General features: G+C 39.4%; 4 protein-coding genes across 8 annotated transcripts; 2 read left to right on the forward strand and 2 right to left on the reverse strand.

Annotated features, from left to right (window-relative positions):
- The first annotated feature begins 376 nt into the window (after positions 1 to 376).
- LOC121807748 (BTB/POZ domain-containing protein At2g30600-like) lies at positions 377 to 7,855 on the forward strand. 4 transcript variants are annotated; one of them, XM_042208055.1, is made up of 14 exons: positions 377 to 593; positions 1,642 to 2,455; positions 2,547 to 2,876; positions 2,947 to 3,177; positions 3,480 to 3,641; positions 3,768 to 3,980; positions 4,071 to 4,118; positions 4,191 to 4,243; positions 4,343 to 4,472; positions 4,551 to 4,625; positions 4,821 to 4,901; positions 5,283 to 5,351; positions 5,434 to 5,513; positions 7,631 to 7,855. In XM_042208055.1, the coding sequence occupies exons 2-14, from the start codon at positions 1,661 to 1,663 to the stop codon at positions 7,767 to 7,769; spliced, it is 2,406 nt and encodes an 801-aa protein (XP_042063989.1). In that variant the 5' UTR covers positions 377 to 593; positions 1,642 to 1,660; the 3' UTR covers positions 7,770 to 7,855. The 4 variants fall into 4 exon arrangements, with proteins under 4 accessions (XP_042063989.1, XP_042063988.1, XP_042063991.1 ...); XM_042208054.1 differs by lacking the exon at positions 377 to 593 and adding an exon at positions 944 to 1,101; XM_042208057.1 differs by lacking the exons at positions 377 to 593; positions 7,631 to 7,855 and adding exons at positions 944 to 1,101; positions 7,142 to 7,324 and having other exon boundaries at positions 5,434 to 5,555.
- A 138-nt stretch (positions 7,856 to 7,993) lies between these two features.
- Positions 7,994 to 9,989, reverse strand: LOC121807749 (butanoate--CoA ligase AAE1-like). Its single transcript, XM_042208058.1, has 2 exons — positions 9,804 to 9,989; positions 7,994 to 9,548 (listed from the first exon to the last, which is right to left on the reverse strand). Exons 1-2 carry the CDS (start codon positions 9,987 to 9,989, stop codon positions 8,118 to 8,120), a joined length of 1,617 nt encoding a protein of 538 aa, XP_042063992.1. The 3' UTR covers positions 7,994 to 8,117.
- Positions 9,990 to 14,780: 4,791 nt separating this feature from the next.
- LOC121809731 (butanoate--CoA ligase AAE1-like) lies at positions 14,781 to 17,280 on the forward strand. The gene is made up of 2 exons (XM_042210502.1): positions 14,781 to 14,981; positions 15,688 to 17,280. The coding sequence occupies exons 1-2, from the start codon at positions 14,781 to 14,783 to the stop codon at positions 17,143 to 17,145; spliced, it is 1,659 nt and encodes a 552-aa protein (XP_042066436.1). The 3' UTR covers positions 17,146 to 17,280.
- Positions 17,191 to 21,448, reverse strand: LOC121809730 (protein GIGANTEA-like). 2 transcript variants are annotated; one of them, XM_042210501.1, is made up of 12 exons: positions 21,096 to 21,448; positions 20,920 to 20,982; positions 20,786 to 20,840; positions 20,555 to 20,697; positions 20,284 to 20,492; positions 20,168 to 20,223; positions 19,880 to 20,102; positions 19,645 to 19,795; positions 19,417 to 19,572; positions 18,073 to 19,341; positions 17,620 to 18,000; positions 17,191 to 17,545 (listed from the first exon to the last, which is right to left on the reverse strand). In XM_042210501.1, exons 1-12 carry the CDS (start codon positions 21,225 to 21,227, stop codon positions 17,291 to 17,293), a joined length of 3,093 nt encoding a protein of 1,030 aa, XP_042066435.1. In that variant the 5' UTR covers positions 21,228 to 21,448; the 3' UTR covers positions 17,191 to 17,290. The 2 variants fall into 2 exon arrangements, with proteins under 2 accessions (XP_042066435.1, XP_042066434.1); XM_042210500.1 differs by having other exon boundaries at positions 17,191 to 17,560.
- Positions 21,449 to 23,428: the final 1,980 nt, after the last annotated feature.

Here is a 23,428-nt window from a genome sequence, read left to right on the forward strand (position 1 = left end):
GAGAAATAAATCACCAAATTTTGTTGAATTACCCATTTTTTTCTTCTATAATAATGTCACATTTTATTGTTATGTAGTGTTCCGAGGAGTATTTGGTTTGCGTTTTTTTTTATATACTGAATTTTATATTATTTTTCTATAGGAATTCTTTCGGCTGATTTTGAAAAACAAAAATAACTTCAAAATCGATGAATAGTCACCTATAGTTCCCAAAAATTTAATATTTATTAATTCGTAAAAGTAGTAATTAATTGAGTTAATTAATAACTACTATTACTATTTATTTTGTTAATATCGAATAAAACAAAAAATAGGATTGCTTTGTTTGGCGAAATGCCACGTATCATTTGTGTTTGCTTCCAAGATTCCAATTTCACATTTCTCCACGAAATTTTAGTGGATATTACAGCATTACTTCAACCTCCGAAAATATCCGATTCCATCTTAACGGATTTCTCTGCCAGCCTCTGCTATCCTTAATCAAGAAATTTCTTACACACAAAGTTGCATTCGGTGGTTGTTTTATTTGGAAAATCTTGAGTAGATGAGGTGCTCCCTCACTGAAAGAGACGGTTTTTAGGATTTGATTCCAGGTACATGTAAAAAAATCTTCTTTTTTTCCATTTTAATTATGTATCTAATATATCATGAGGTGTTTGTTTATCTTGAGAGAATCTTGCTAGATATTGTCGGTTTTCTTGCTACAGGGACGCATGGGAGCTTTATTAATTTTTATAAAGTTTGGATTTTTAGATATTTTCTGTGTAATGAACATGTGGTCATTGTGCTGTAGAATTTTTGCAACTTGGTGGTGAATGGATATTTGCAATTTCTGAGGTGGGGTTTCAATATTTTGGCTTCTGCCAATATCTGGGCTTATCCCAAATTGTGACAAGGATGTGTTGTTATTTGAGGATTTTCAAGGCTGATTTTTCTTTTGGGATGATAGTGATTGTGGTTTATTGTGTGATGTTTTCAGCTACTTTTGCCAACTATTTAAATTCTAGTTCCCCTTATTGAATCTCCAAATAAACATCTATCAAAACCTGCTATTTGTGCATTTGGTGTGTGGTTCTTGAACTGTTAGCAGCCCGTGAGAAGGTACTTACTGCGCTTTATTATATGTCGGTTCTTGTGATAGGTTCTATGCTAGTTGTTGACATATTGGTAAACAATCAAAGGGTTTTCGAAACCTTAGAGGAAATGGCTGTATGATGGCATAATGTGGTATAATTTACCGTATATCAACGCTGAGATGCTAGCTAGTTTCTTGCCCTGTTTCGGAATTTGTTTCCTTCCTACCTGGGATCAAATTAATACTTGGATATTTAGATGGTTTTTGGCTTGGATAAGACGTGGCTACGAGTTTTATGTAACAGTGAGTATGAAGGAATCATTGTGCTCAAGGCTTCCCTTTTTTCAATTGACATTGGCTTGGATTTTCAAGATTAGTTGGATCGGATCATTGATAAGTTTTACATGTCTATTTAAGTAGATTGTGAATTCTTTCTAGTATGTCATTTCTTGGTGTATGTGATACTTTATTGAGTAAAAATTTGATAAATTTGCTAATCCATCTTGTAGAACTATTACTGGAATAGAATCCTTTACTTGATGCATTTCGACGTGGTTGATTTGCAGAGAAAACACAGAGTGAATTATGGAGAAGCAGAAGAAGTTCCTTACTGTAGCACCATTTGAGTGTGCTTGGAATGACAACTTCAGGTTTAGGGTAGCCGGTAGAGGCTGTGTTGCTTTTGATGCCTTCGCACACAATGATGTCACAATCGTCTTCCGAGAAAAAACAGGCAGCCAGCATTACCATTACAAAAGGGATAATAGCCCACATTACACGGTGATTATAGGCAGCCACAGAAACAAAAGGTTGAACATTGAGGTTGACGGGAAAACGGTTGTGGATGTCGCTGGTGTCGATCTTTACTGTTCGTCGGCATTTCAGAGTTACTGGATTAGCATTTATGATGGCCTCATAAGCATTGGTAAGGGCAGGTACCCTTTCCAAAATCTCGTCTTTCAGTGGCTGGACTCGAACCCCAATTGCAGCGTTCAGTATGTTGGGCTTAGCAGTTGGGACAGACACGTGGGGTACCGGAATATTAATGTTTTGCCTCTAAAGCAGAACCATATATCCTTATGGAAGCACGTGGATTGTGGCGAATATGATGGCATGGAAGATGCTGATGAGGAGTCGGAAGAGGAGATTGGCGACTATGAGAATTGGGGCCTTGAAAAATTTCTGGAGAGTTGGGAACTATCCGATGTTTTCTTCATAGTCGGGCAAGAGGAAAAGGCCGTTCCAGCTCATAAGGTCATATTGGCTGCATCTGGGAGTTTCGGTTTGAGTGCGACGGGAGAAGATATTATCCATCTCGAAGATGTTTGCTATCCTACACTCCGTGCACTTCTCGAGTACATCTACACGGGCAACACTGAGGTGAGTTGCATTTTTATAAGATTTTCATTGTATGTCGTCATTAAATCTTTCAGCAAAAAATGAATGACAACATATTATTGTCCTGATGTAGGTTCCGGAATCACGTCTCAGTTCTTTGAGAACTCTGAGCTTACGGTTTGAAGTAAGTGCATTGGCAAAGCAGTGCGATGAATTGATGGAGCGGTTCAAACTTAACAAGAAACTTTTTGACTCTGGAAAAAGTGTAGAGATATCATACCCGAGCTCTCGGCTCAGTTGCCCCGCGGTGTTCCTGAACAAAATACCCATTGATATTAAACGTCTCAATAGCTTTCTTTCAACCAGTGAGTACAGTGACGTGGAAATCTATGTCGAAGGTCATGGTCTAGTCGCACGGTCGCATCGAATCATCCTAGGCTTGTGGAGTGCCCCTTTTACAAAGGTAGGACAATATCTGGATCCTGGAATGTGACGCAACGCTTGTATTAATATTCATTTTATTGCACATGCAGATGTTCACAAATGGAATGAATGAAAGTGTTTCGTCGAAGATTTGCTTGAAGGACATCTACTTCGATGCATTCATGACTCTGCTCCAATTCATGTACAGTGGAGAAATCAGCGGGTACGACGACGTGGACACTGATGTGTTGCTACTACAGCTTCTTTTGTTAGCGGATCAGTTTGGGGTTTCTCTTCTTCACCAGGAATGTTGCAAAAGACTCCTAGAGCATCTTTCCGAGGTATGACAGTTGCCGTTGCCTTATTATGTTCTGCCTATCGTGTATTAATTTCTCATAGAAGTAAAGCCTGTTAATCGGGCGAGCAGATCTGAGAAAATGGCGGATTATTGGGCTTGTGAACACGAAAGCTGAGAAAATTTATGAATATTGATGTGTCTCATCTATATATTACATGCAGGCATGGAATTCTAGTGGAAGAAGATCATTCTACGAGTTTTTGTATTATGCCAAGTTTAATGGACGAGGAAGCGAACAATTTTGGCATTGTTGTTCGTGTGGCTGACTTTCGAACTTTGTTGCAGGACTCAGTGTGCCATGTTCTGCTAGTCGTTTCGTCTGTTCCTTCATGTAAAGTAATTGAAGAAACATGTCAGAGGACATTTGCGACGCATTTTGATTATTGTACGACTGCCAGCATCGACTTTGTCATGTTAGACGAAGCAACGTTTGGGAACATTCTTCAGGTGAATCTTATCTCGATTGCATCTATGATCATTGATGAATGATAATTTTTAATTCAATATGGCATTTTAGTTAAATAATTTTTAGTATTTGTGACACTATCTCATGTCGAAGATTTTTTCTTGCAGCATCCGGATTTGACAGTAACTTCTGAAGAACGAGTGCTCAATGCAGTCTTGCTTTGGTGTTGCGAAGCAGAGGAGTTGTTCGGATGGGAGAGCGTAGACGAGATGATGCTGAGCTTATCACCTGAGCTTGTTTTTGGTGAAAGACTCAACTTCCTAGAAGAGTTTCTAGATTTCGTGCGGTTCCCTTTGCTTCCGTACTCGATCCTTGAAAAGGCACGTGCTAGATCTCCGTGCTTATCTGAGTTATAACAAACTTGACTAGAACAAATGGTTTCTAATTGCCAAACTTTTCGTTGATTTCAGCTGGAGAGAAGCAACATTAGCGCGCAAATTCCTAGATTCGGTGAATTGGTAGGCTCCAATAGTCCCTCGCCTGAGTTCATTTTCAAGTAGCTCCTTTTATCTAACTTGGATCTTTCACAGGTGAAAGAAGCCGTTACATTTTTGGAGTGTGGATCCTCCGGGCACGACCAGATGTAAGTTCCCCTTCTCGTTTTCTGTTTTTTTTTTTATGGACGTTTAAGTCAAAGTTTAGAAGCTATATACCGATGCTGTTGCTGTTCCACTTTTTACAGTAAATTCCAGCACAGAAGATCGAGTTTTAAGGAGCTACAATACATATGCAATGGCGATAGCAATGGGGTGCTGTATTTTTCTGGCACATCGTATGGGGAGCATCGGTGGGTGAATCCCGTTTTATCAAAGGTGAAACACAACCTTCTGCATATTCTCCTTCTGCAGAGGCATGTGCATTCATTACTGTGTAATTTTTATGTGTCACAGAGAGTAACGATTACCGCGAGCAGTCCACTCTCGAGGTTCACCGATCCGAAGGTCTTGGTCTCGAGGAGTTACCAGGTGAGGAGATAATTTTTAGTCGGGGACCCTTGTGTGAGACAGTGTCGTGGATCGAGATCTGTAACACGGTACCTATACCTGGATGGATACCGAGTATAGGTATTGTGTTACAGACTTGGCTCGTGAGACGGTCTAACACAATCTTTTATGTTTCTTGGTTTAGAACCAAAGTTAAACGAACTTGACTCACTATAGGGAACATCGTTCGCTGGACCCAGGATGGAGGACGGAAGAAACACCGCCTGGTGGATGGTCGACCTTGGCAACGGTCATCAGGTACGATTGCTATAGTTCGCACGTGCAAATTTGGATTCTCATTCAACGGTCGTCTAAGGGGTGTGTGATTACGAATAGTGATAGATTAGATTGACAATATAGCTAGTGTTCTGTTTGATGGATTAGATATTACCCGAAACTTAATCTTGGGACAATGTCACATAGGATTAGTTTTGGCTTATGAATCCCGACCTTCCTCCGATGACAAAATCAATCTTGGATAATCTCGAGATAGGTTAATCTTGAGCAACTGAACACACTTATACACGATTTCAGTATTTGAAAAAAATACACGATAGAACAAATACGCAGTGGATTAGTCTATTATTTCTATGAATCGAAGCTATCACCGAAAGTAACCACATTCACTCGTATCCTCAGGTGATGTGCAACCATTACACAATGAGGCAGGATGGTTCAAGGGCTTTCATCAGGAACTGGAGTTTTCAGGTACGGATTCCTTCATACATTTCAGCCTAAAGTGATTGATCTTGCGCGACCAGACTTAATGGAGATGAACGATGCGTTGCAGGGTTCCATGGAAGGGAGCAGTTGGACGAACTTGCGAGTGCACGAGAAAGATGAAACCATATGCAAGCCCGGCCAGTTCGCATCGTGTTGAAATTTGCCAAAATCCAAATCCCACATCGGTGGGTTGATAATTGTTTGGGGGTGTGGCTGCCTATAAAAGGAGCTCACCCCCCACTTTGTAAATTATCCCAAATTGTACTCTTCTCCATTTAAATATATAAGTGGGCTCTGCAGAGGGTGCTCGGAGACGTAGGCAATTTGGCCGAACTCCGTTATCAAAGTTCCGGGTGTGTTCTTTCTTTATTATCTATTTTGTTCCGCATTTATTTCTGGGTTTATTTTCTGTAGTAGTATTGTATTCAATATTATTTGCGGGTTTGGTAGTAGTGTTTTGTACGGTTCTTTTGGGTGTTTTTATATTGTGATAAATACACCGACTGATAAATTCTGTTAGGAATCTGGTATTTAAGAGGGACAGTGTCCTCGCCAGTCTTTCCAAAGAATTTATTTGGAGAAGTAATTTTATCGAGTAGACCCCAGTGGGTTAACTCTGAAATTACTGAATCGGTTCATTTCACTATTTGAGAGAAAATTACCCGGTTTTCTCAACAAGTGGTATCAGAGCCAAAGGTTCGTCCTTGGTTCTGTTTGTTTGTAATATTGAATACAATACTACTACAGAAAATAAACCCAGAAATAAATGCGGAACAAAATAGATAATAAAGAAAGAACACACCCGGAACTTTGATAACGGAGTTCGGCCAAATTGCCTACGTCTCCGAGCACCCTCTGCAGAGCCCACTTATATATTTAAATGGAGAAGAGTACAATTTGGGATAATTTACAAAGTGGGGGGTGAGCTCCTTTTATAGGCAGCCACACCCCCAAACAATTATCAACCCACCGATGTGGGATTTGGATTTTGGCAAATTTCAACAAATCTCCACCTTGACAAAATTTCAAATCCCACCGAACACAAATCTTCTCCACCAAAACAAACGACTCGCGGTGCTTTCATATTGGCGCAGTCAAGCGCCAGCTCCAAATCGCAGAATATTAACCAAGTCCAAACAATGTTCAAACTTGCCTCTCGTCACCACCTTGGTCAACATATCTGCAGGATTCTCCAAAGTTGGAACCTTTCTGATGACAACTTCCTCTTCTCTCCTTTGATCGGCCTTGTTGACGACCTCTTGCCACTAATGCTTCATCTGTAACTGCTTTGCCTTTCATTTTATCTGCCTTTCGCAATTCATGACTATACAAAGCAGAACATACAACATCTGGAGACCACATTACTCCATGGTAAAGAGAATGTGTCTTTAGATACTGTATGTTCTGCTTTGTATAGTCATGAATTGCGAAAGGCAGATAAAATGAAAGGCAAAGCAGTTACAGATGAAGCATTAGTGGCAAGAGGTCGTCAACAAGGCCGATCAAAGGAGAGAAGAGGAAGTTGTCATCAGAAAGGTTCCAACTTTGGAGAATCCTGCAGATATGTTGACCAAGGTGGTGACGAGAGGCAAGTTTGAACATTGTTTGGACTTGGTTAATATTCTGCGATTTGGAGCTGGCGCTTGACTGCGCCAATATGAAAGCACCGCGAGTCGTTTGTTTTGGTGGAGAAGATTTGTGTTCGGTGGGATTTGAAATTTTGTCAAGGTGGAGATTTGTTGAAATTTGCCAAAATCCAAATCCCACATCGGTGGGTTGATAATTGTTTGGGGGTGTGGCTGCCTATAAAAGGAGCTCACCCCCCACTTTGTAAATTATCCCAAATTGTACTCTTCTCCATTTAAATATATAAGTGGGCTCTGCAGAGGGTGCTCGGAGACGTAGGCAATTTGGCCGAACTCCGTTATCAAAGTTCCGGGTGTGTTCTTTCTTTATTATCTATTTTGTTCCGCATTTATTTCTGGGTTTATTTTCTGTAGTAGTATTGTATTCAATATTATTTGCGGGTTTGGTAGTAGTGTTTTGTACGGTTCTTTTGGGTGTTTTTATATTGTGATAAATACACCGACTGATAAATTCTGTTAGGAATCTGGTATTTAAGAGGGACAGTGTCCTCGCCAGTCTTTCCAAAGAATTTATTTGGAGAAGTAATTTTATCGAGTAGACCCCAGTGGGTTAACTCTGAAATTACTGAATCGGTTCATTTCACTATTTGAGAGAAAATTACCCGGTTTTCTCAACACATCGTGGCCCGTTGTTGGGCCGAATGCTCTTCTTCCCTTCCGATACTTCCGAGTGGTGTTGACGGCTCCGACCACTGACGCGGCCAACCCTTGGATCCTCTGCATTTGCTTCTTGGAGCTTTATGGTTACTTCCGTTAAACCACTGTGTAAAGGAATTTTGGTAGGGCTTGTTTGGCTCTTTGCATTATCAAGCATGTAGTAATATTTGGCAGACATTTTGAGTAGTTTATTTCTTGCACTTTTTTCTCTTCTTCCTGAATTTTTAACTTTTTTTTTTATTGTTATAGTACTCTCTCTCCCTTGTTATTCTTACTTGTCATTTTAGATCGTAAATTTAGAATTAATTTTTTAGTATAATTAAATTAAAACAATACACAATCGTTTCGTGCTAATTTTATTTAGTTGATATGTATTCCTTTAAGTTGGACCAAAATACAATAATCTTATTTATAACTATCAAGATACTGTTATACCATGTAGCTCAACTCAGACAAGATCCTTGATAGCTTTGGCCTTGGCCCTGAGCGCATACTTCTGCGTCTTCCCGGTCGAGGTCTTTGGCAGATCCTCGAACACCACTGTCCGTGGCACCTTGTAGTGAGGCAACCTCTCGCGGCAGTAGGTCATGATCTCCTCCTCGGTTGCAGCATGACCCTCCTTGAGTTTCAAAAACGCGCAAGGCGTCTCGCCCAAATCCTCATCCGGCCTTCCCACAACACCAGCCTCAAACACGGCCGGATGGCTAAAGATGACCGCCTCCACCTCTATCGTGCTTATATTCTCCCCTCCGGACACTATTATATCAATCGAGCGATCTTTCACCTCTATGTACCCATCGGGATACATCACCCCCCAGTCTCCCGTACGAAACCACCCCCCTCGAAACGCTTCTTCAGTCGCCTTAGCGTCGTTATAGTAACCACTCATCACCGTATTCCCTCTAAACATCACTTCACCCATCGCCTTCCCATCCCGAGCCACACTCTGCATCGTGACAGGGTCCTTCACATCGACCTCTTCCATCCCGAGATGCTGCACTCCCTGTCGCGCCCTCAGTTTCGCCCGCGCCTCAAGAGGCAGGGCGTCCCACTCTGGCTGCCATGCGCAAATAGTCCCTGGCCCGTAGGTCTCTGTGAGGCCATACGCGTGTGTGATGTCGAACCCTTGCTCCTCCATCTCAGAGAGCACCCGGGGATGCGGTGGTGCGCCACCTGTCATCACGGCCACCCTCCCCGGGAGAGGCCTTCTTCCACTAGCACCAGCATTGCTGATCATGTTCAAGATGGTGGGAGCACCTCCCATATGTGTCACTCTGTGATTGGCCACGCTGTCGAATATTCCCTTAGCTGTCACATTCCTTAGACATACATTGGTGCCACCTTGGGCCGCGATGGCCCAAGCCTGGCACCATCCATTGCAGTGGACCATGGGTACAGTCCACAGATAGACAGGCATGGATTTCATCTCGGTGAGCAGAATCGACGACAATGAGTTGAGATACGCGCCTCGGTGGCTATACACAACGCATTTGGGGGTTGAGGTCGTGCCAGAGGTGTAGCAGAGTGAGATGGGGTCACACTCATCATCCGGCCTTACTACTGCAAACTCATCATCATTTTCCGATTCTGCTAGTAACGAATCGTATGCTGTCACGCTAGAAACGGAATCATGAGGGTCCGGGATCAAGATTAGGCGAGGCAATGGGATGGCCTTCTCGGACATGATCTTGAACGCGCCATTGGCAATGTCGAGAAATTGGTAGTCCACGAACACGATCTTGGGTTGGGAACGTGCGAGCAACGCGGCCATCATGGCGGAATCATGGTGTGTGTTTAGTATGGAGAGGATTGCTCCAGCCATTGGAACAGCAAAATGTAGCTCATAAGTTTCAGGGATGTTTGGAGCCAAGCAAGCAACCTAGTTACACCATATACTATGTTGTTATAGTTGAAAATTCTAGAAAAATGAAAGCAATACATATGTAACCAAAAAATCTCTAGAAATTAGTCATGTCTATAAATTACTTAACTTTCGTCAAATTCTGGTTTTGCATTTTTAGAAGCATTGTATAGCGAAAACAGCATTGTGTATAGTTATATATCATAGTATTAGATATAGTATATAGGTGTATTATAGTAATAAACTATAGGTAGAGTTGGGGATTAAACTCACAACATCACCGCGGGATATTCCGCGGCGACAGAGGGCGGAGGCGAGGCGGCGACACCTCTCGTGTGTCTGCTTCCAAGTGAAGTTTATATCTCCATAAACAAGAGAAATCCTGTCTTTGTAAACAATGGCTGATCTCTCCAAGAAACTAATGGGAGTAAGTGGAACATAATTTGCTGAACACTTCATTGCATAGAGTTATTGGCTCTCAAATAAACAGATTTCTCAAAGTGTGAGATATCAAATTTTACCACTCTATTTATATTTGTCATCTACGAGGGAATGTTCAACCTCACGTTATTTGATTTGAATTGCCTATTTGCCTTGCCCATGAAATGGATTTCTGACATAATATCTTTATACCGTAATACTCTTATTTTTTCCATAAAATTATAGTATTAATTCCACCACCCTTTATTGTAGAGATAAAGTTCTTTCGACATAATACTTGTATGCCATAATATTTTTATTTTTTCCCAAAGTTATATTCCAGTAGGTATTTTTGATAGAGATGAATCAGTTACAATTGTTTACCAAGCATTTTCATTTATTGCTTTTTTCATTTTTAATGCCATGCATTTTCATTTATTGTTTTTTTTTTGGGCGCTTGCCATTTTTTATTGTTCTTTTCTTTCTCATTTTCAGGCTTACCAAATCACTTTCAAAACAGTTTTCTTTTTGAAAAAAAATTACGCCTGGCAAATTGTGCGATCAGATTATGTCGATATGACCTAATATATCTATATCCGAACACGACTTTTTTAAGAAAATATTTGATACGAACGTGATATGCTTCATACAAACACGAATACGATTGCACATCATATGGATATATTATCGACATGATAACACCCGACAAATGACACAGTAACGACATGAAAACAATGGCGGATCTAGGGGATACCCCCATGCGATTTCCCTTATCCAGACATAAAATTTCTATTTCTGCCCCTTTGTTTACCCCCCGGCGTCAACCTGAAGACCCAAAAAATAGTCAGGTTCGCTCCTTCCATTCCCGAATGCTCGATCAGCCACTAAATAATTGAAAATGAAGTCATTCTGAACTCTACAAATGTGTAGTATCATACATTAAGAAATGAAACATCACTAAAACTAATATCCCCTCCGTGGCGCCGTCCCTAAAAAATAGACAACATTTGAAACGGCACGTGTTTTAATGCATAAGGAAAAGGGATTGGAGTGTGGAGAATGAGATCCATCCCATTAGATAGAAAAAAATTCCGTAAATAGAACTAGTCTATTTATAAGAGACATCCCAAAATGGCAAATGTGGTTTATTTTTAAGGGACCGATGAAGTATATAAAAGTGAGACTTATATTCCACTTACTTTTTCAATCCACTTTCATTTATATTTTGTAAAACCCGTATTAGAATCAAAGTAGACAATTATTGGGATGGAAGGAATACATTAGTATATTAACTAAAATTATGGAGAAGTAATTAAAACAAGAGCATCTCCAATGGCGGACGTCCGGTCGGACATCCGCGACGGGCGACCGGGACGTCCGCCATTGTAACGAAGCAACTCGGATACGGACGTCCCGTAAGGATGTCGGATGTCCTCGGACGTCCGGGCGACGGGCGGGCGGACGTCCGCCATTTTTTTAATGAAGTTGTTAATTTTTCCCGTTCGTATTCGTGTTGAAATTTTATTTCCGTAAACGTAAATTGCTTTATTTGTGAATTTGTGATTTTTTTTTATTGCGGGAAGTCCTAGTGGGAAGGGCGGATTGTGCAGGGGAAGTCCTAGTGACGTGGCAGTGGGATGGGAAGTCCTAGTGACGTGACATGAGGTGTTTTTGAGAAGTCCTAGTGGGACATCCGTGCATTGGAGATGCTCTTAAGTGTTACGTGTCTCATTTCTTCGATCATATTATGCAGAAGTGTGTTAGTGTGACAAAACCGGTAGAAAATGAAAGAATTTATAGAGGAAATTAGAGTATTTACAATAATAAAAAAAAATTTGGGTGTGCTATGCATAGACGCCCGCGGCCGCGGGTAGTTTTGGCTCTAAACAATAGGATGCGGCGGATTAAAGCTGTAGCTTAGAGTCTTAGACATGTCTAATTACAATTTACAATGCTACATTAGTTAGCATTGTTCCTATTAATTACATATACTCCTATTTATTAAATTTAATTTGACTACTATATGTGCAATTTTACGATATTAGAGGCTTACGTGTGCTCTGCACGTGTGCGCTAACAAAAGTGTTTTTCATGAACTAATGAACGAAAATTTTGATAAACAAGGGAAACTCAAACAATGTTGGGGTAATTAATAAAAGCATTTTTCATTAACTAATTGCGTTTCTTCTCTCTTATGCAAAAACATCATGTGCTACTACTATTCGAAGAGATGTAATAGACTCGTAGGCCGTCGCCGTCCATGATTATGATAGACTGGTCTAGGTAATAGTTATTACCAATAAAATAAAAAAAATAAAGATATCAAAAGATAAAAGATAAATTAAACTATAAAGAAAAAATGTAATTTAAATCACACATTTTGGTTGCTTTTGATTAATCATATAATTTTCAAATCTTGACAAATTAAATTATACTACTACTTTTTATGTTCCAAATTAGTTGAACTGTATTCTATTTTTAATTATGTCAAGTTAGTTGATTCATTTTAAAATAAAACATCTAATACTTCCTTCATTTACAAAAAATAGTCTCATTTGTGGACGACACATGTTTTAATTAGAAATTCGTAAAGTAAAAGAGGAGAAGAGAAAAAGTGAGTAAAGTAAGAGGGATATAGAGAAAAAGTAGGTATCGTACGAGACAAGGGAGAAAAAGTGAGAAGAGTACGAGAGAGAAAATTTTCGCTTTAAGGAAAGAGACTATTTTTTGTATACATTCTAAACTAGCAAAATGAGACTATTTTTCATGGATGGATGAAGTAATTTTTACTTTATTCCCTAAGGGAGTAACTGTAACTGTAACATTCGCAATTGTCTGATAGTATAATTTATTTTTCAGCGATTATATGGCACATTTTACCTGGCTTGACATTGATTTATTTCAGATGCATTAAAGTGTTCATACTCGCTGGTCATTGCGTGGTCATTTTTTTCTTTAATTTTTGCAAAGAATGATGCTTCAGAATCTACAATCGTCCCAATAAATTGGCGCAAAATAATTTATACTTATGACACAAATGGAAATATTATAAAAATAATATTCCCTCCGTCCACGAATAAAAGACTTATTTCTTTTCGATGCGAGTTTTAAGAAATATTAAGAAAAGTATGTGGAAGAAAATCAATAGAATATGAGTTCTACCTGTATATAGTATTAGTAAGTGGAATGTGAAATATCTATACATTTATAGTAATAATGAATCGGAACTCCTGTCCGCAGAGGGGCCTAAATGAGAAGAACCAAGACCCTATTCGCGGACAAAGAGGGTAAAGTATAACTTGCCAAATTTAAAATTACTACTACTTGATTAATTAAAAATTAACAAAAATGATAATTTAAATAACAATCTCGTCAATCATCAAATATTTAGTTAGTACTCCACCCGTCCCGGTTTAGCAATGCAATTTAATTAGGGTATGGGTTTTAAAAAATTGTTAGAGTATGTAATAATTGAAGTGGGGTAGTGGTTGTTGTAGTGTGTAATAATTGAAGTGAGGTAGTGGAAAGTGGGACCCTTTTGATTTTTTGTATGTTTAGAATTTGTTTTATTTTAATGAAAGTAATGACATTTGAGTGTAAATTTCATTAACAATAATGTTAAATTTTATGTCCAAATATAATAAATTATAAATGAGACTATTAAACTGAGACAGATAAAAATAGCAAAATATGACTCTTAAACTGAGACGGAGGGAGAACGTAAAAAAAAATTCTACACCAGCCATTTATAAGAAAAGTTGTCAGATTAAGCCAAGCACATCTCGACATTTGTCAACATTTTATTGGATATGTGTAATTGTATTGGATTGGTATAGGGATAAACTCATAAACACAGTTTAATCATGTATGTGATCATTTATTTGGTTTCTAAGAAACTCATGATATTGCATTATTACTACGTCCTCGGTTCCATCCTAAAGTGACACATTTTCAGACGGTATTATATATATTTTCATTTTGAAAATGTATTTTTCCATCTTCTTGTTCAAAAGGTAAAAAATTAATTATTTTTATTTATCTTGTTAATTTCTATCTTTCTTTCTTAGAGTCCACTAATTTTTAAGATATAATTATCTTTTTGAGAAGGTAAATGAAAAGTATATCTTCTCAATTTACCTTTTCCTTTGAGATGCTCTTATTCTATCATATCTCTTATTTTTTCCTCTCCACTTTATTTTACTTAAATATGTGTATAAAAGAAACGTTTTCATGTATAATAAAACGGAGGAAGTAATTAATTAATCACCACTAGTGCAGTTTGAGCTTAACCCAATTAAAGCAGTTAGTCAATGTTCATGTACTATTACAAGTAAATTATTAGTAGTACCAATTTAATGAAAAAATAATCTCAGGTTTGATAATATTTCCTTTGTCCCACAATAAAAATTTTATTATACCATTTTAGTCTGTTCCATATTAAGAGTTCTATTTTACTTTTATTAAAGGAAGTTTCACATTCCACCAATTTATTCTACTCACATTTTATTATAAAACTTATATATATAAATAATGAAATTCATATTCCATTAATTTATTCAACTCACTTTTTTAACTTTCTTATTAAAATCTAGTAGTATATCATAATAAAAAATGACTTACGTGGTGACGAAGATAGTGACGTAAGCATACACAAACCTCCACAATTGCCCAATAATCACGATTTAGGAGTAATTTTTCCAATTTCAGTGACGAGAAAAGCCACGCGTCGGAATCTAATGGGGTTCAGGTCACGTGAGTTTGATTTTTTACACGTGAGCCGAAGACACAAATATAAAAATTAGAATATTTGAGAAGTGAATTTGAGAAGTGATGGCCAAAGCTACACTGAAATGTTCAGCAAATTATGTTCCACTTACTCCCATTAGTTTTCTGGAGAGATCAGCCATTGTTTACAGAGACAGAACTTCTATTATTTATGGAGATATCAACTTCACTTGGAAGCAGACCCACGAGAGGTGTCGCCGCCTCGCCTCCGCCCTCTGCCGCCGCGGAATATCCCGCGGCGATGTTGTGAGTTTCATTCCCCACTTCAACTTTAATTTGTGTCTACTTTGATTCCCAATTTAGATGAGTTTTATTAAGCTCTGGTTGTTATTGTTTGATTTCGATTGTGAGTTATCTTATTTGCCGTTTTGGTTGACTTGTGCCATTTTAGCGCTAAATCTTGACTGGTTGCAAAACTAGAATAGATTAATACGTCATTTATATGTAAAACTAGAATTTGACGAAAGTTCAATAGGAAATATCCCATGATTAATCATAGCTAATTTTTGGAGATTTGTTACATATACATTGCCTTATACCTTGCTTCAAGTTGTATACATTCATGTCTCGAACCTTGACTTAACACAACGTCGTTTTGGCTCACCTCTGCTAGTGCTATTTCAGAATCTTGCTTGGTTGCAAAACTAGAACAAATCATGAGTTGATAATTTACATGTAAACATGGAATTTGACGAAGGTTCAATAGTTCTAACAACTTTTTCTCTCTTAATTTACTAATTTTATTTTGCATTAAAGCTCGTGTCGTCAAAGATTATTTTTTGTTGACGGAGGCAGTAGTTAATTTCTGGAGTTTTTCTTAGCCTTTTTAGTTTTCTTGAAACTATATTGAATTTTCAACTATGTGTTATTTTCTGGAGATTTTGTTAGCCTTTTATTTTGCTTGAAGCTATATTGAATTTTGAAGTATAACGCATAGTATATGGTGTGGTAGGTTGCTTCCTTGGCTCCAAACATTCCAGAAACTTATGAGCTACATTTTGCTGTTCCAATGGCTGGAGCAGTCCTCTCCACACTCAACATACGCCACGATTCCGCCATGGTGGCCGTGTTGCTCGCTCATTCACAAGCCAAGATCATATTCGTCGACTACCAGTTTCTTGACATTGCCAAGGGCGCTCTCAAGGTCTTGTCCAAGAAGGGCTCCCCGTTGCCTTCTCTCATCTTGATTCCCGACCCTCATGATTCAGTTTCTCGGCCAAAGTTTGGGACGGAAATGGCAGAATACGAGTCTTTACTAGCGGAGGGAGAGGCTGAGTTTGCAGTAGTAAGGCCGGATGATGAGTGTGACCCTATCTCCCTCAATTACACCTCTGGCACAACGTCGAGCCCCAAAGGCGTTGTGTATAGTCACAGAGGCGCGTATCTGAACTCCATGGCTGCGATTCTGCTTAACGAGATGCAGTCTATGCCCGTGTATCTATGGACCGTGCCTATGTTCCATTGCAACGGATGGTGCCTGACTTGGGCTGTGGCAGCACAAGGTGGAACCAATGTATGCATAAGGAATGTCACCGCGAAGGGGATATTCGATAGCATAGCCAAACATCGTGTCACACATATGGGAGGTGCTCCAACCGTCTTGAACATGATCATCAACGCGTCTCCTAGTGAGAGGAGGCCTCTCCCCGGGAGGGTGACCGTGATGACAGGTGCTGCACCACCGCCTCCTCGGGTGCTCTTTGAGATGGAGGAGCAAGGATTTAACATCACCCACGCATATGGTCTCACAGAAACGTATGGCCCGGGGACTATCTGCACTTGGCAGCCGGAGTGGGATTCCCTACCTCTTGAGGCTCGGGCGAAACTCAAGGCGCGCCAGGGAGTTCCGCATCTCGGGATGGAAGAGCTTGATATCAAGGACCCTGTTACTATGCAGAGTGTGGCTCGGGATGGGAAGACGGTGGGTGAAGTCATGTTTAGAGGTAACACGGTGATGAATGGTTACTTGAACGACGCTAAGGCGACTGAAGAAGCGTTTCAAGGGGGGTGGTTTCATACTGGGGACTTGGGGGTGATTCATCCGGATGGATACATCGAGCTGAAGGATCGGTCAAAGGATATAATCATCTCCGGAGGGGAGAATATAAGCACGATAGAGGTGGAATCGGTGATCTTCAGCCATCCGGCCGTGCTTGAGGCTGCTGTCGTGGGGAGGCCGGATGAGCACTGGGGAGAGACGCCTTGCGCATTTTTGAAGCTCAAGGAGGGTCATGCTGCTACCACGCAGGAGATCATCAACTACTGCCGCGAGAGGCTGCCTCATTACATGGTGCCACGGACAGTGGTGTTCGAGGAATTGCCAAAGACTTCGACCGGGAAGACGCAGAAGTTTGTGCTCAGGGCCAAGGCCAAAGTTATGGGCAGCCTCTCTAAACAGAGCAAGATGTAGTTAGTTTCCTACTGTAGTATTTATCAATCATTGTTGTCTGGGATTTTAACCCTTTTGTTAATTGTCTGTAAACTCTGTTTTCCTTCTTCAAGAATGAATAATGAATGCCTAATGGCTTATTTACACATTTAAAAATAGGGTGTTTTCAAGAGGATATGGTGCAACAGCTTAATTCCTTTGCAATGGCTTGGACGAAGTTCACCGGCAAGCCTGCCTCGAGCCGCCTACGAGTTTCCAACTCCAAACACTTGTCCACGGCGTCTTTCATCCCAACGATGCCTGTAGCTGAGGGTTTGCACCTTGAGCCAACGTGCACCAGTGTGTGGAGCACAGAGTTGCTGAGGGATCGAACACGAGCCCTCGGATGGGAAATGCAACGAGCAGTTGCATCAAGGCGGCACTGCACATTATAAGTCTATGAGAGATTAATCATGTAGACAAAGATCTAGATCACCGAGCAGGAAACACGACTACCTTCAGTACGTCTACAACACCCTCCGCCACTGCCAATCCGGGATCCCCCCATCTGAGCATCGGGTGAACTGCTCTAGCTGCAGCTTCCAGCACCTCGAGTTGAGCCAATGTGGATGCTCCTTCATCGATCAGGATTCCATCAGTTGCTCGGAGGAGAAGCTCGGACGAACTAGCCATGATCATCAATGACTGTATATTCTCATGGCTTTTCATTAGTTCAGTAATCACTTTCACTACTCTCTCGTTGATTCTCCACGTCTTTTGTCCATGATCTTCGTCTTCAACAGTCCAAGGCCTCAATTCGTTGCTTGCCTGAACAACGACAGCGATTGCAGCTTTTGCTGGCGATGCTGAGACGACGTTGCATAGAGCATCCACCACCTGTATTTTTCAACCATCATATACTAATCTGTGCAATGTATCCTTCATCTATGACAGATTGATCATAAGTACCTTCCTCCATCCTTGCTGCGCAGACGAACTCTCAGCTCTCGGCTGGATTTCAGGTGATACAATCAAGGTGTACCACAGCAAAGAAACCACCAAGAAGCACAGTTGCTGTTTCTCCGCGAGGATGGATCTAAGAGCCTGCCTGCTGCAGTTAAAGCCAGTCGAAAAATTAGATTCAGCCTTCTCACATATGCACAAAGCCTCAGAACCTGCTACATTTTCACACAACAAAGAAGATGCCTGGCCGGATCCAAAGTGAAAACAGCCAGCATTCTTCTTGCGTTTCTTCCCCTGAAAAGGGGAAGACACCCCGTACAGTAGCCAGTCCTCCAACGATCCTGCTCTCTCGGCTATGGATGCAACAGATTTACATTGGACATCAATCAGTTTGAAGAGGGAAGATGCTCGGGAACGAATCTCCTTGTCCCACTTGCGCCTCATCATGAGCGAAAGAGCCTTCTTGCAGGCCTTGGAACGTCTAAATAGATCGTAAACGTGAGCTGCAACCATCACAGTGACCACTATCTCATCAGAGGTATAGCTGCATGATGTGCCAATACTAGAGAGTTCGGAAGAAATGAGTGCTTCCAAAACTGCTAGTATTCGTCGCGTGTGATCAATGGACCTACATTTGGCACTGGCATCTAACTGGTATGAAATGAGAGTGTATGTATGTAGCTCACACGAGAGAGCGCAGACAGCAGCAACGACATATGAAACAAATGCTGCTATAGGCCCTTGTTTACTAGCCAATTTTTCGACTTCCTCAGCTCCACGTCTCCTGCTGCCACCGAGCTCTGCTTCATGACTCACGCAGACAGTCAGCACAGCAAAGAGAAGGCGGGAAGCGAGCTCCACAGAAGCACACGACCCCAAGAACAGAGAATGGACTATTGTTCGAAGCTCACAAACGACTAGAGTCTTGTACGCATTTCTTGTTCTCTGAATCTGCTCTTTACATGACTCGGGCAGGAATGTTCTACTCAGGATTGCTTTGACAGTAGCGACAAATATCTTCATCAGAGAGCTCTCGGAGGGACTTCCACGAGGTAGATGCTCGAGTACTTTGAGAAGGGGAATGTACAAGTTCCATGATAGTATAGGCGGCTGCAGAGAAGTCGCGGCCACGATTATGGAGAGATCCGTAGAGGAGGAAGTTAGAGGGATCAAACCATAAGCAGCTTCCCATATCAAGCATATTCTCCGCTCCACCTCAAGGCCGTTCGCACAAAGCATCGATGCAATCTCTTCTGCCGTAGGTAACTCTCTTGGCTGATATCTTGTTCATGTTAGATAATAGCAAGCATATATAGTTCGAAAGAATCACACGAAAATGAGGTGAATTACCTCATCAGTTTGGCTTTGTAAAGGAAAGAGTAAAGAAGGTTGGGAGAGTATCCGAAACAGTAAAGCAGCAGCAGCGTCTGCAGCAATTTGGCCTTCCATGGACATTGCATTTCCGATTGCACGAAGGAAATGCAGGCACATCCAATTCCTCGGAAGCTTTTTGCGAAAAAAAAAACAATATCAACATACAAAACAAAAGCATACATAGTAAAAGAAAAAAAGGGCTACCTTGTTGTCTGAGGCTTGGTGGTCTGCTGCTCTAAGGAGTTCCACTAGTTGCACAGCTGCTTCGAGTGCGCAAGGAGCCCATGATGGTGGAGCTTCGAGCAGCTCCATAAGCAGCCTTTGGGTCACGCTCGGGCTTGAACTCGTGTAGTATCTAAACGAAGCTAGAGAAAGTAAAGGACTGGTGCGTATTTGAAGCTTTATGTATAAAATGAGTTTGAGTAGGGGAAAAGTTAACTGATGAAAGAGGCATGCGTATGGCTCGAGAGCTGGTAGGTCGGCTATGGGATGCTCGTCCTTAGGGGCTGTTTCAGGTGGAAGCAAGACTGCTTGGACAGCAGCTTCTGTCAGCGTAGCAGTCTGGTAACGAGCAACTTCTTCGTCGCATACGCTGAGTATAACTGCAGTGCCGTTAGCAACTGCCCATATCGGAGTGGATGTCATGAGCACATGATGCCTCCCTGATTCATGTATTAGCATCATAAACCTCCTCAACCAACACAACTCATGATTATACTTGACTAACCAGTGGAAGCCTGTTTGAGCTGTGTAGGTGCGTATGTCCCGGCCACGCCTCCACACCTGAAGTAGGAAAGGCTCAGCCATGTCCGAACACATCATGATAAAATTTGTTCTGCTTACCAACGGAAGTAATGAGTCCGGATACGTTGAGGTGCTTGGAGCAACATGTCAGTGATCCAGGGTGACAATGGCCTCGAGCACGAACCAGAACAAGATTCTGTGGATGAAGTTGATGAACCCTTGGTGTGTCTCCTGTAAACTGGTCTGTTGTAATGAGTCAAGATTCGAAGTATCTCCCCGTATGCAAGGACCAACTCCTCGGAATCCACCTGAGAGAAAAGACAAGCATGATACATAGACACATGGATAGAAAACAGGACCGAATTAGTACATTGCTGTCAGGGCGGACGAGGGAGATGAAAGAAGGGAAGGGAGGGTTGGTGCTGTGGTATTCGAGCAAGCCATCGATGATGCACGATATGATGGGCACAATGACAGTAGAGCCCTGGTCTGGGTGGTGAACAACCAATGCTGCTGCAATTGCAAAGTGTACACACATCTTGTCATGCTGTTTTGCCAGTATATTTTCACATTTTTATCAGAATATGCAACAAGATAGTACCTAAAACATCATCAAATAGTGTTTTCTCATTACACGGATACCGGCCTCGAATCACCTATAAACACAACATGCAGCACAGTTAGTAGTAACAGTTTATTCAAACTGATAATGAGACCTTTAGAAGAGGAAAATACCTCCTCTAAATCCTGATGGAATTGTTCTGAGATGAGCATCTCCACATAGCTACTAACTTGAGCCTATAATATACAAGTCAAATTTCAAGATTAGTGAATTTCATTAGCCAAGAAAGGAAAACTTGTTGTTGTGTTGATTAGGGAAGAACAAGGAAGATATGGGAAACAAAACATACATGGTGTTGCTGTGCATCATTTGGAGGTGGGGAGAACAAGGAAGAAAACTGGACATTGTCAATCCACTTCTCATTTGAAGTTGCCATTTGTAAACAAACTTCTTTATCTGAACAAAGCAAGCACACAAGCATCAAACAACATAGTGATTGGAACAAATGTTGAAAAGAAAAAGAGGAACAAACTTCATTTCAATTCTTTATAGCTAAAGATTCCATTTTTACAATAAAATCAGCTGCATTAACAGAGAGACAGACAAATGTAGAAGAAATTTTTGGGATGGAGAGAGAGAGAGAGAGAGAGGTGGGATTAATATTCATGCAAATATCATAAGCCCCATGTGGGCTTGCATCCATCATCACCATGACACCATGAGCTATGCTAGTGGAGGGAAATTGCAGAAATATAATTGGAATAAAACTTATATTTTTAGTACAAAAATGTAAAATTATGATGTTAGTTATTTTAGAATAATTTATTTTGGAGTAACTTTAAATATAATTTGGCTGGCAAATATATTTTTTAATGCAATGAAGATTTCGTAAATGGAGTAGTTATTTGTATCAAAATTTAGTAAATATACGTGTTAAATATTTTGAACTAAGTGCATTTTTTTTTATCATATACAGTATATTATGTTACAAGAAAATAGTATAAATTCATGAATTTAAGTTACGGAATCTCTTGTTTCTAAAATTAATGCAGATATAATCTTAAAATCATTTTTATCCATCAAATTAAAAAAAGTATGCATAGAAACAATTTTTTATATATGATTGATTAACAATAAAGCGGCACATCAATGATTCATCATATTTTACTTAAATTATTTATCATGATGTATAATGTATAGTGATTTTTCAATCGAATTTATGTGTTAATTGAATAGAATTGTGCAACGAGCTTATTCTATTTGTGTAGTTGGTAGTATTTTTAGCGATAATTTACATTTCTACAACCGAGTAGACTATGATAAAATAGGCTATTTTTTTATGTTAAGTTTCTAATGATATTTTTCTTGACCTAAATAGAAAAAAAACGTGGATCCAATATAATCCTAACTGTTGGAAAATAAATGCAAAATGAAATCTTGAATAAGGGTTTAGGTGTTAAAATTGATAGATTCCTAAAACTAAAGTAACATGTTTTAGATAAGACATTGTTTGAAAACGCATGCTCTCCAAAGCAAATTTAGCATTTATTTTAGGTATATTGAAGTAGATGGATTCCTAAATCTAACACGTTTTACACATGGATTAAAAAAACATGCTTCATTGAGAAATAAATTACGTATGATTTAATATAAATGGCCAGAATAATTCTTCTTTTATTCATTTAAACATGACCGAAAATTGTGAGCCAAAACTATTTGATGTTGGCTAGAAAATAAAACCGTGTATTATCGAACCCCCACGAATCCTAGCATGAATCACATCCTCATTTGAGATTGCTAAGTTCACCTCACTCGAACTATATTTGAAAGTCTTTAAACATAGATAGAAATATATGGGTTACATCCTAAAATCAATTGATGATAAGAGGAGGGGCTTATGAGATTTATATAGATTTCAGTTATCTTTGTACACCGATATGAGATAGTTGTAATTTTTTTTTATTTTAATCATCAACACACACTGACTTCTGGTGGCATTGTTAAGCTTGCTCCAAATCCATACGTGTTGCTCACAATTAAAGTTTTTTCTTATATTTGATAGATCCGTTTGTATTTTTTTAATTAGAGTGAACTACATAAATGATATCTGATCTTTCACTTTTGCACTTAAATGGTACATGATCTTTATTTTATATCATTTTTTGTACCTATAAATCACATTTTTGGTACCTGATTTAATTTTCACCTCAAAATGTCCTCTAAACAAATACATTTTTCCACTTGTGTCCTAGAGGATATCTTCTCTCATTCTCCTCACTCTTTATACTATTATTATTAATCAATACTAATATTATTATTTTGATGCTATAAATTAATAATTAATTTATTTTTTAATATCATTCAAATATACTTAATTATAATTATATTTAATTATTATAATAATATTATTGTTATAATACTAAAAACTGGTAGTAATTAATAAATAATTATAGTATAATTATTTAAATTATGAATCATATAATATTATATAATAATAATGATAATTATAATTATAATTATAATTATAATAATTATTATTTTATATTAAATTAATAACTAATCAAAATAGTCTCAATAAAAGTTTAAAATTGTGAATTGTATCCATAATGGTATAAAGAGTTGAATATTTTTAGTTAGGTGTTTCAACCCTAAAATGAGTATAAAATAATTTAATAAAAAGTA

This window comes from Salvia splendens, chromosome 6, assembly GCF_004379255.2.
Source record: "Salvia splendens isolate huo1 chromosome 6, SspV2, whole genome shotgun sequence".
Taxonomy (NCBI): domain Eukaryota; kingdom Viridiplantae; phylum Streptophyta; class Magnoliopsida; order Lamiales; family Lamiaceae; genus Salvia; species Salvia splendens.

Bases quoted from the DNA above. Each gene is read 5' to 3' on its own strand.
- LOC121807748 (XM_042208055.1), top strand. From the start codon at position 1,661: ATGGAGAAGCAGAAGAAGTTCCTTACTGTAGCACCATTTGAGTGTGCT. The intron at 3,981-4,070 runs GCACGTGCTAGA...CGTTGATTTCAG, and splicing joins CGTACTCGATCCTTGAAAAG to CTGGAGAGAAGCAACATTAG. The intron at 4,473-4,550 runs GTGAAACACAAC...TATGTGTCACAG, and splicing joins TGAATCCCGTTTTATCAAAG to AGAGTAACGATTACCGCGAG.
- LOC121807749 (XM_042208058.1), bottom strand. From the start codon at position 9,989: ATGAAGTGTTCAGCAAATTATGTTCCACTTACTCCCATTAGTTTCTTG. The intron at 9,549-9,803 runs GTGAGTTTAATC...TGGTGTAACTAG, and splicing joins GAATATCCCGCGGTGATGTT to GTTGCTTGCTTGGCTCCAAA.
- LOC121809731 (XM_042210502.1), top strand. From the start codon at position 14,781: ATGGCCAAAGCTACACTGAAATGTTCAGCAAATTATGTTCCACTTACT. The intron at 14,982-15,687 runs GTGAGTTTCATT...ATGGTGTGGTAG, and splicing joins GAATATCCCGCGGCGATGTT to GTTGCTTCCTTGGCTCCAAA.
- LOC121809730 (XM_042210500.1), bottom strand. From the start codon at position 21,227: ATGCTTGTGTGCTTGCTTTGTTCAGATAAAGAAGTTTGTTTACAAATG. The intron at 19,573-19,644 runs GTAGCCCTTTTT...TTTCGCAAAAAG, and splicing joins ACCAAGCCTCAGACAACAAG to CTTCCGAGGAATTGGATGTG. The intron at 19,342-19,416 runs GTAATTCACCTC...ACAAGATATCAG, and splicing joins TACAAAGCCAAACTGATGAG to CCAAGAGAGTTACCTACGGC.